The sequence below is a fragment of the Ammospiza caudacuta genome, chromosome 2 (assembly GCF_027887145.1).
Source record: "Ammospiza caudacuta isolate bAmmCau1 chromosome 2, bAmmCau1.pri, whole genome shotgun sequence".
Taxonomy (NCBI): Eukaryota; Metazoa; Chordata; class Aves; order Passeriformes; family Passerellidae; genus Ammospiza; species Ammospiza caudacuta.
In genome coordinates this window covers 88,262,278-88,274,674 of record NC_080594.1, presented here as the reverse complement: position 1 = coordinate 88,274,674, position 12,397 = coordinate 88,262,278, and the positions used below count along the sequence as shown (strand labels likewise).

The 12,397-nt window shown below is 36.1% G+C and overlaps 1 protein-coding gene across 1 annotated transcript in view; it reads right to left on the bottom strand.

Annotated features, from left to right (window-relative positions):
* Positions 1-12,397, bottom strand: part of OCA2 (OCA2 melanosomal transmembrane protein) — a 160,518-nt gene that overhangs the window by 38,828 nt on the left and 109,293 nt on the right. Inside the window, exon 21 of the mRNA XM_058799902.1 lies at positions 10,956-11,049. Within this exon, the coding sequence (XP_058655885.1) occupies positions 10,956-11,049 (94 nt within the window). The remainder of the gene's footprint in view (positions 1-10,955; positions 11,050-12,397) is intronic.

Here is a 12,397-nt window from a genome sequence, read left to right as displayed (position 1 = left end):
TTTTAAAGGTTTTTACACTGCAAAGAGCTGGAGCTCAGTGCAGAGATATCCTGCCTGTCTCTGAGGGGTTCTGCTGATGTTGCTGAAACTGCACATCAATACAAGGCTGTATCCTTATTGATCATAAAACTATTGTGATCATCCTTGTGAGAGACACCAAGAATTTTTTGTAACCTCAGCTTCTTTTCATACACAGAAAGCCACCTCCACAGGTGCTGTAGGTGTGGAGAAAAAAGAATGATTATCATCAAAAAAGAACAGAAACCTTTAAAAAATAGTGTCTAGCACTGGTCATTAGAAACATCACACAGCCTGTTTCCCATGCCCTCTCTCTTTTTGCCTCGAAGTATATCCAAATTACTTTACTGCACATTTTAAAATACAAAACTGAACTTGAACAACTTTCCTGGTAGGTAAGTGCCATGAGAAACCAAGGCACAAGGCGTGTGGCTTAATGTGAAAACAGAACAAATGAATACAACTGATGTAATTAGAGGAGTCAGGAAGGAACACTTCAGGAATTTTCAATTCCAAAATAATCACTAGTCTACAGCATCCAAACATTTCATAAGAGAGTTCTGCTCTATGTGTAGCACAACCAGTCATCAGTCTCAGAATAATGTTACTGCAGACAAGGAATATAGCTCTGGCTTCAAATTAAAGAAATGAGACTGAAACTGTGCTTGTCCCATGGCTCTGACTAGATACAGTCGAGATCTCCAAACAGCACGAGCTCTCCTATACTGCATGGGCTACAGTAATGCCTTCACATAATGAAGTATTATGGAAAGAGTTTCTGCTTCAGCAGTGAATTGATTTCCCCAAGTAGATTTCACTTGAGAAGAAATCGTCACCTTAAATGTTATCTGTGAGGAGCAGCATTACTTTTTCATTTGTTTGGAGCGTGTATGCAGTTTAATTAGGCACTGGCTCAGCAGGCTTCAAAGAACTGCACTCAAATTAACAACAGAAGCAAACTTTTGTTTCACCACCCAGGAACATCTGTCTCCATGGCACGGGTTTAACTCAGTAGTGAAATAGCAACACTAACCTTCTGAATCATGGAAAACTCAAGCCTAAGTTAATATACACAGAAACCTATACATTAAACTCATTCTGATTGATGCAAACTAAGAATAGACATTTTTTAGGACTTCACTCAGTCTTGACTTCATCTTCACATCACCTGCAATCTTAAGAACAAAAAATCAGCTTAAAAAGGCTTCCTTTTGCTTGTTTGTATGCTCAAAACGAAATAACACATGGGTCAACTGTATCAACACATTACAATAAACCAGCCTGGTTTGAGGACTCCTATTGTAACTTTGTTGATGACTCCTACTCGCCCTTTATCACAAGGCAGATGGTTACAGAGAAACTGGATTCACTACAATGGATTGTGATATGTCTAATGTCAGTAGTATGTTTTATCTATGAACTAAGCAGTGCATTTTATTCTGAATATCTTCTTCCTTTTTTCCTTGACAGACTACATGCACTGTTGCCAATACTAACTATGCTTAATAGTTCATATGCATGAAATCAAGAGAGACCTTTTTCTTAATGAAAAAAATAGTAATTCTAATTAACTGCTTATGCTATGACAGAGGAATCCTCACAGATCGTAATCCTTTTTCCACAGAGCTGCCCTAGCTCTGCACAATCATTTCAGAAACCAAGTAGAAGGTCTTCTACTGTTTCTGTCTGGAAAAGCTGATATAAGATCTTCTTTCTGATATTTTTCAAGGCAAATAGCTTCAAATATCTTTAGGGAATGTGGAATCAACCCCAAGTGTGAGACAGTATTTAAGTTTTAGTTAAGAATAAATCTATCAAGAAATATCCAAGCCCCACACATTAAAATGTGCTTTTTCATCCCCAGCTAACTTAGAGCTACAAGCAGGAAGATGTTGACCAGGTTTGGTAAGCCTGATTTGATACCTGCACTATCCACCTGCCCTGCTTCTTTCAGCCTTCTTCTTCCATTTGCAGCTACTTCTCCACAACCCAGCACTTTGCTGCAGGGCTCCTTCAGAGAAAGCCAAATCCAAACCCAGACCTTGCACACCACACACAATGCACCTCTCATGGGCCCAGACAGCCTTCTCCTCAGTAGGGGGAGTTTGCTCAAAAGTCACTATGACCTGCAAGGCACTGAAAATCAATGCTGGGAGAACCAACTAGGCTTACTGAAAAAGGGGCTGGGAAATCAGATTAGAATCACAGCAAGAAAAGGGAGAGAGTTTGAATCAATAATGTGCATCCTCTGACTTGAAGCCTCATTCTTGATGTTGATTTTTACTTGTCAGCAGCACATTTATTATATCTAAAAGCTGTTAATTCTCATGACTCCCTTTGGTATTGCCCCCTCAAGAGCAAGCCTAACCCTTTTGTTTGCTGAGTTAATGTGTTCGCTTGGAGAATCACCTCAAAGTGCCTGGCAGGATTAGTGTTTATTACTCAAAGCACTGAGAAATCAAAGGGAAGGGATTATCACTAATAAAGCTGTTTGGCCTAGCATGAGCAACCATTATAACGGTAACTTCCTTGAATGTAAAGGAGATAATACCTTGGGTAACAACCAAATGGATGGCTAACAGAAAAGTTTGTTTTGCTGTGAAAATTACAGACCATTTCCCCTACACCTTAACCAAGAAGCCCTCTGCATTTTCTCTCTCCTGTATCTTAGGACAGCTAATGCAGAAGTAAAAAAATTACCCTATTTTTGTGCCAACACAAGCTGTGAGAAGAGCTTTTCCCTAGCCTCTAACAAGCATCTGTGACAGGCCCAGTTCTATACAGGACAACTGTTCTGCTTTGTCCAGACAAGGATTCTCTTTCTGAAAAAAGAAATTTTCCACAGTCATGAATAATTTTAGGGTGACGATTCTCAGCCCTGCTTTTTGCTGTAATGAACTGTTCCATTACAGTATCAAAGTAAAACTTACTGAAGGAATTCAGCTCCTTGCTTCCAAGGCATTTTTAAATGAAAATCCTGTGCACTCTCCCATATAATTTATGTTGTAAAAGAAAGGCAAACTGATGTGCCTGGCTTCCTTTCCACAGCATATTCTCTACTTAAAGCACAGGCTGAGCAAATGCAACAAATCTGTCTGCCAAAATGAACACTGACCAGTTCTGGTTTTGATTAGCCTTATAGAAGATAGTCTTCATAGCTTTGATAAATTTTCAGTTCCACACAAAAGTAATACAGATTTGCCTCATTAAAAAAAAAAAAAAGAAATCTACATTTATATTCATCTGTTCAATGTCCACAAGTCTTGAATACCTTCTAATAACAGGCAAGACTTGAATAACTTAATCTTTTTTATGTATAAAAACTAATAAGCCAGATAATCAAACATCGTCATCAATAAAGAGAATCAAGGCCAGTTGAAGAGTAGCAGTCCCTAAAAGGGACATCAAGTCATAGGCATGCATGAACTCACTTAATATTTTTATTTGTGATAAAATGCAGTCTTCTGATATCAACATTTTTGATTTTACTGTTTTGGAAACATTTTGAATGGTATATTTCTACATAAATGCCTAAACATGGACATTGTAGGCGAAAACATGAAAGAACATGAATGAAAGTTTTGAGTTCAGTTTTCAAAAAATGTCATTGAACTGCATTCAACCCAATGCTTTCAATCAGGTGAAATTTACCACTTTTTCTCTACAAACCACTACATTTACCACTACATCACCACCAGCAGGACAGCTGTATAAGAATTACACTGGTAAATGCTCATTGTTTCCTTTTTGCTAAGAGAGGAAAAGGTGAAATTTAAATTTGCCATTTTTCTATCAGAAGTGTGAAATAAATAAGGTGAGTTACTGAACATCCTGCACTTGTTACTTTAGTGACCTAAAGAAATTCATAAACTTCTATGAAATCCAGACATCTCTAAAAAATACATAAAATCTGGGGTGACCACTAAAGCCACTTTTCTCCTCAGAGTCAACCTACCCAGTGCAAGTGTAAAAAATACAATTATAATGATGGATAGTGCCAGCTGTCTGACACTCCATTCCCCAATGCCCTGAGATACATATTCAAGTAGCTTTCACTTAATGTTCTTAATACTGCACATATTTCAGATTTTTAATGCTGCACATATTTAATCTCTCATTTTTAGATTCAAAGACTAAAACTATGTCTCATTTTCATAGCTTTGCCACATGTCATGTTAATGGGGACAAATATTGAAAAAACATTTCATATACAGAAACCTGACATAAGAGTACATTATTCATTATTTATCATAATATACTTTGAAGATAACTGTGCTAAATAGATTTATCAATATCTATATAAATTATATCTAGACCGTGATTATAACATTCCTTAGTGTCATACAGATTCTCTGATTTGTCAATATAAATCAATATGAATATTGCAAGATTTTTTTTCCTCCTCAAGGTGCAGAAGAGGGGGCATTGCCTGGAAAGTGTCTGGAAAGGAAGAAAAGTAGATAATTCAGTATTATATTCTGCACCTAAGTGTTTTGAGTCCTGCTGTAGCTTCCCTGCCTTATTCTGTCTGATAGTCCAAGTGCTACCTTCTAACTGAATATAACTCTTCTGATGACAGTTATTCTCATACTGCAGCAACTCACTGATACATCAAAATCAGTTTGCCTATTCCATATAATTCTGAAAACAGAAGTGGCTAATGCTCCTGGAAAGAACTTTCTGTCATTTATAATAAAGAAATGCACAAAGCAGGTAAAGAAAATTAAAGACATCTCCATATATACTTTGTAGGAGCCCCAGTGCCATATCTGATCATTATCCTATCTCTAATTTGCAGAACTTTATAGCTTGAAGTTATTTTACACAGGTTGAAAACCATTAATTGAAGCATTTCAAAGTTATCAGTAATGCAAGCATTATAACCAAGTGAATTTGGTGTTTGGTATAAATTTATTTTCTAAATCAATATTACACATAGCTGTCTCATTTCCAATTTAAAGTCTAAGACCATCCAAACTACAAATTCTCATCAGTGCAGCTGAAACATTATCCTTTACCCCATAGGCTTCATATTTCACCCTTAATGGTATGCATATATCTACATATGAATGTCTGCTAAGGTAACTCTTTTCAAGCCTAGAAAAATGTCCTTGCTGAAAAAAATATTCTAGTTTCATTATGGGGATTATTTTCCATATTAACTCAGTATCTTAAAACCAAACTTGTCTCTGATAGTGCCTTCATACAGACAAAGGTATGTCTGTCAAATGGTCACGCTCAGTTTTTCCTGGTTTTATCTTTTAGGCTCAAATTTTTCTTCTGCATGCCTTCCATGGCCGAGGGGACAATCTTTGGCAATCTTAGATAATATCCTTTAGTTGCAAGGAATCTGGAAACAAGCCTGGGTCTCACACCAGGGACTTTTCAGCACTGCTGGGCTTTAAGAACTTCACACTAAAAAAGCATGAAGATATCTCAGAGCTTGAATTAAAGGTCTAAGGAATTAAAGGTCTAAGGAAAAGAGCAACTGAATTTTTATAGAAGGTTACAGATTCTGGCTTTTACATAAAAAGAGGACAGTTTGGGCTCTCAGGTATTAATTGAGTGAAAAGAGTCCTCATGCTTATATCTAATGTTTTTCACACTACAACAAATCCCAAAAACTTTCAGGTTACGTCTCTGTGAGCTCAACATTAAGAAAAAGGAAAGAGCACTACCATTTAATGGACAGCAGTCACTGTTGGATTAATTTCCATCACTGCAAACATCATAGAAACAATGTAAAGTACATTTAGAAACCAAATTAGATATTAATGGAAAACATAAAAACATGCTTCTAGATATGTACAATTTAAAGGCATAATGCTGCTAAAGACTGGCCTGAGGTTTTCAAATAAAAACTATGATGTGTTTCTTAAATTTCCCTATTTGATTTGCCTGTCTTTCAAGGTCAAGAGCAGCAATATCCTTTATATTCTGAAAGATTGCTCTCATTCCTTACAATACCTCTCTTTGATTTGAATTGAGTTTTATATTGATAAAAAAATATTTATCAGAATCTGGACTGTCTTGCCCATAAGACATGGAACTGAGCCCCAGGATTTCTTGTCATTAAAAGACTATTTTAGAACCAATAGGATCTGCCAATATTCATGTCCTGGTTAAAATCAAGCTCAGGTAGGTATATTGTCTCTACCAGAAAAAATTTCCTACAGTTTCAGTTGCACATTTTATACAACAATAAAGTTCAAAACCAAAGCTGCTCCTCATAAATAACAGTTATATTTTTACACCATGCATTCATTTTTTGGTAGACATTTTAATCTTTCAAATTGAAAAGTGTTATACAAATTTGATCTATTATAACTATAAATGAACAGTAAAGTAGCTACAGTTTTTTATAATGTTAATTATCATACATTTATTACATTTTATGCTTTCTGAAGGATATAACTTTTCCTCATATTACAGAGAAGAAGGGTTGGTTTATGAATATAAACAATATTTTTAGCTTTATATCTTCAGTGTGTCTGAAGCTTTAAACCTAGTTTAGGATCTTATTGAGCAGAATCTGCAGGAATAATAAATCAGTGATACTCCACTGTGCAAGTCTCCATCTGCACCAGGGACCTAAGGAGGGCTGCTGAGAGGCAGAATAGCTATAGCACTGGACTATTGAGAGAAATCCCACTGTTTAGCTACACTGTGGGATAGCTGTAATAGCTGTAATTAGCACAATGTCCTGTGGATAATGAATTTTATTCACACCTGGGTTTTGACCCTGTAAGGTTAGAAGAAAAGTGCCAGCAATACTCTCTTCTTACCTTCTGTCTTAACATAGAGCCTACAACTGAATTGTGTGGACAGAATAGCACAACTGAATGCATCCTAGAAACTGCCTATTTCTGTGGAATTGTAACAAAAATGACTTTCAGGTATTGTCCTTCAGGAAAATATACAGAGAAGGAAAATAGTGCAAAACTATACATTGTAAAAAATATCCCCTCTGGACCACATTAATAGTCACTGCAGCAGAGTTTTTGCACTTTTCTATGCTAGCAACTGAGATCTCAGAAGGTAGGAACTTTCAAAAATTAATTTGATTTTTTTTTTTCCAAAAGCATACTGTTTATAAATCATGGGAAAAAAAAAATAAGAGAGAGAGAAAGAGATAAAAGGGCAAATAAATGCCAGTTCTTTAAATGTCAAATGTATAAAAACCCCTCAAATAATATTTTAGCTATAACCTCTCAGCTCAGTAAATAGTCTAGTTCTACACAATTGAACAATCTTAACAGGTGAATTTCTGACTGTACACTTAATAAATTTAAGTTGAATCCTTATTTTATGCTCTTTTAAGTCATGAGCCAAAATAAAAAGTGCAATTAAAGTTTCTCTTGTTCTGAAATTGCTGTAGCTAGCAACCTTCATTTGCTCTCCAGAATTTCAGCATTCCCTAGACACTATTGAAAGGTCTGCATAAAACTCAGTCTCCAGAGTGTTGTAATTCCATCAAGTACTAGAATACAAAACACTAATGAATGAAGCCTTAGTCAGAGCCCTCTCATGCTAAAGTAATACAGATTCATCAGAGCACCCCGTAAGTTTCTTCCTTGTATATTTCCTTTAGTACCTTTTATATTTCCTGTTTTCTTTCCCTTTATTGTTAACATGTAGTTGAAATACTGGTGGATCACACTTAAAAAAACTCCATGAGCAACACAATTTTTTCAGATACTTAGTCAACCTGACCTCTAACTCCCAGGAAGATGTGAATTAATAGGGTTGTTCAGTATCCAGAAGATTTATCTAATCAAAGTCCCCAAAAGCCTGAATTCACTTGACTTGTCTTTGGGAACTCCTCTTAGTCACATGAGGGGCTCCAGTGTGCTCTGCAGAGATCATCTGGCAATTTCAGTGGATGAATGAATACCTTGGTTGTACCACTATCTCCATCACTAAATATGGATGCTGGGGAAGCCAGACTCCTAACTTAAGTACTAAGTTCTTAAAGATACCTGGGACAAATATAGATCTAAATTTCCAGAACCAGATCTCCTGGAAAATTATCATGTTTATTTCTTAACTGTATAAGATTGATCTGACCTAAACAAGAAAACTTCTGCCAAAAAGAACAGCCCAACTATGAGCAGTATCAAAAAAAATTTGAAATTGGGACACTCTCACCAGGAACTCAACATGGTCATCACTGCCCTTGGCTTTCTGGATTAAGAGACAGGATATTTTCTCCTTCTCACCTTCAGAGACATTTCACAGAACAAGGAGTATCTATGTGATTTCCTTTACTCCTTTTGTCTGAGCACCAGGCTATGAAAGACAGAAATTTAGCAGCAGCATCTCTCTTTCGGGAGACAATGACAACAACATGACAGTTACCATCAAAGGCCTTTTCATCTTCTTTGAGACTGACTCCATCCTTCTCTCATTTCCAGGACAACAGCTAAAGCAATGAAGGAAAATTACTGCCTTTTCTCATCTTATCATCTTCCAAACATGTATCTGTCTGTGCACTTTGTGGCAATAGGAATAAAGTAATTGAAACCACTGGAAATTTTTTAGGAGAAAATGGATGCTGTTTTCCAAGACAGGCACAAATGCTGATGCTCCCTTTACTGACACATTAGCAGTGTTTACCCTGAACTACAGAAATGTTATCAAATTACTAGAAATGAAGTTCTGTATTATGTACTAAACAGCTAACTCTACAATATGTAGTTGTAATGTATTATTTCATAAGACTCTTCTACAAAATGTCTTGTTTCTCAAGTTCCCTTGGTTGCATAAGCAGAGATAAGATCCAATCTTTTGCCCTAAGCACCAGGCAGTAACGATATCTTTGTCATCTACTCCTGCAACTGCATTAGCCTACCTTGAGGATTCCTTCATACACTTCAGGGATGATGGAGATTCTTTTCTGGAAATAATCTTTAAGGACCATCAACACTTCCTTTTTTAAGTAAGAAAAGCCTTTTCCCCCCCATTTTTCAATTCTGCATCTTTAAAAGCTAAAGCTTTCACACACTTATTCTCCAACCATAAGTTCCTGTCCATTAGCCTTTCGTCAATGGAAAATCAGAAGCACATGAAATGTGAGCCTAACACTCCTTAGAAGACATTTGCCAGTCTAACTCAGCATATGCTCAGCTTTATCCTAATGGAGAACAGTCAGGAAAGTTTAAGCTTTTGCTGATAATGATCTAACTTTTATCCAAATATTTGTATGGATCTGAGTGAGCACCTAGGCACCTTGTATGGATCTCTAATCTCTATAACTCAAATCATTCTCATGCTACTGTTATTTTTAATTTTGTCTCATAGTGTATACACACAGAAGTCTCTCAAAATCCAGGCAGCCCTTCAGCAAATCAAATTTAAGGAATTTGGGTTAAGATGATAACTGATAGTTTAGGAAAGTCAGCTGAAACTGGTAAAGGCTCCAAGGCTGGTAAAGCACATCCCATTCCGAATATGTCAGCATAATCTGACTAACTTTATATTCCTTATGCTTTTTTTTTTAATCTGGAATTTAATGAAATGAGAGTATGTTCAGTGATCAACAAATTCACAGAATCATAGTGTCATTTAGGTTGAAAAAGACCTCTAAGAAATCTGCGTTCTATAAAAAGGTGAAGAAGTATAATATTTTTCTGACAAACATCTATATGAAGATATGGTGATCATTCCAATCACTGATATTAAAGAGGAACAGATTAAAGTCACAATATAATGATGAGTAATGACAAGCCAAAGAGATATTCCTCAAATTAATAACTGGTGTGAAATTGTCCTGCCTTTGCAACATGCTCTTAAAATTCAATCTGTAAATTACATCACTGTAATCATTGTTAGGTATTAAGGTCACTTGTACTCACAATCACTTAGCTGAATAAACAAACCTGAACTTATATTGCACAAAAACTGGGTTTACTTATCCCTGTGGAGTCACAGGAACTGTTTGGAGGGGCATGGAGGGGAAGAAGGGGTGGATTCATGGTGGAACACGATGTTATTAATTTTAATTTTATATAACTTAACTACCTAAATATTTAGGGATCAGCCAATAGAATGTAATTAGCATTTAAATTCTAAGTAGTAAAAAAATAATACTAACTTTCTTTCTGATTTAAAACTCACACATTTTAACAGCACTTAGTGGACTTGTTATATGGAAACATTGTATTGTAACATCTTCACAAGCCATTTCCAAAATGTAAAAAAAATCCTTGCAAGAATTAATTTTAAAACTACTGGATTGTTATCCTCTTTTATTCTTAGAAAAAATAGAGACAAAATCAAGGGCCTACAGTACATACATGCTACCTTTTTAATTAAAAAAATTAAAAACAGTCATGAAAACATGTCCTTCTTTTGTGCTAATATACTGACAATACCCACAATCCCAGTTAACATCAAGATGGATACTAGAAGAATGGCTGTTAGATTCATTATTAAAGGTACATTTCCCAAAGACTTAAAAAGTATTTTCCTTACAATGACGAGTAATAAATAGGTCAGCAAATGGATACTGGAATAATTTCTGTATCCAAAACCAGCCAGAAAACCTTCCAGTGACTTCAGCAGATTTTGAATCAAGCATTCAGATCTTAGCTATTATACATTTTCTGCATCTTTTCAATGAGCAATGATGGCTTTCTGTTCTGAAAGCCAAATGTATCTTTGTCTTTTCTCTCACAAAAGATCAGAGCCATATAAGCACCATCTGGACTGTTTCTATGTCTGTAGATTATGCAGATACAGACTTCAAACACAGACTGCAAAAATCCTATTGTAGCAGCAGCAACTCAATGGGATCTTCATCCAGGAGTGCTTTGAAGTCAAAGGAGTTGAATCAGGCCCTCCATATGCCTTGCACAGTAAAATGATTGAACCAATTGTGCCAGTTTATACATGCAACAATTGTTACCTTATGTCAGCTTTCTCACATGAACTCTTACCTCCAAGGCATGCACCCATAGCCAATGAGAAGATTAATGGCTTCATAGGCAAGTTAACATCTGGATCTTTACTCAGATTGAGAAGCACAGGAATCTGTGTTCAAGAAGAAAAGAGAGAGACTCAGAAGACATAATCCAACTATCAGCACCACATAAGCAAAGTTCATTAAAAGAAACAGTTAATACCACCAGTAAGGCCAAAGAGTAATTGGGGGGGAGGAATTTTTTTGTTCTTGATGTTGTTTTTCTTAATTAGTTTCTTTGCAACATATGGTTGACCTTTGTTCATTTTTCCCCACTGACTGCGCTAGTCCCATACCTGAGGAGAAGCTATTGACATTAGGTCAAGCCTGACACAAGTACTGCTAACAAAACTGAGACTGTCTTCAGGGTTTTGAATGCCTTCCATGAGACCCTTCTAGGTCTACAGGGACCTGACAGTGACTATAAATCAATTCCCCTTTCATTCCATGAAAGCTAAAGCACAGAGATGCATCTCCTCTTCTCACTGGAGATGATGGTAAAGGATGCCCAGACCTTCACAGTGAAGATGGCTGTAGATCTTGAGTTAGTAACCAAAAAATTACAAATCCTTTTTAAATCAAAAATATCTGATTGATTAGGGAAAAATTGAGAAAACTCCATTTTGCAGGTGTCTGAATTCATAAGCAGATCAGAGTTATTTTACTTCTTATTTCAACATTATATTTACTAGAGAATGCAGATTTAGTTGACTGGGAAATATTTACAAATGGTCTAATGCCCACCAGCAACTAAGCACCATGTGGTTCCCATCTCATACTCCCCCCACATCTCCCCTTAGAGAGAAAGAATAATCAGGAAAAAACTTTAAACCTTATGGGGTGAGATAAAAACAGTTTAATGATTGTAAAAATATTATAGCAATAATTAATAATTATCACAATAGCAAATAAGATCATTATTTTTATTTTTATTGTTATTACTTATTATATTAATGAAAATGAGTGACAGAAAAAGGAGTACAGTGGAAGATAAATTAATTCTGTATAATACAATTGGGTCACTACCTGCTGACTGCTGGCCAGCCCATCTCTCAGAAGCAATTGGTGACAACTGGACAACTCCCTACTTAGTGTGTCATTGTGTGGCATGGAATAACCCTTTGGCCAGTTTGTGTCAGCTCTCCTGGTTATGGCCCCTCACCCACTCTCCAGTTTCTTGTGCTCCTGCTCCCTGGCACAGCATGGGAAAATGAGCAGTCCTTGACTGGGGATAAGCACTACTTAGCAATAACCAGAACATCAGTGTGTTATCAAAATAATTCTTGTAGTAAATCCAAAGCACTGCACTGTAGCAGCTATTACTAAGACAATTAATTCCATGCCAGTCAAAACCAGAACAGGCAGTTTTATGGATTTCATTTAATTGCTTTAGCAAATAAAATAAAATTAAAAAAAAAA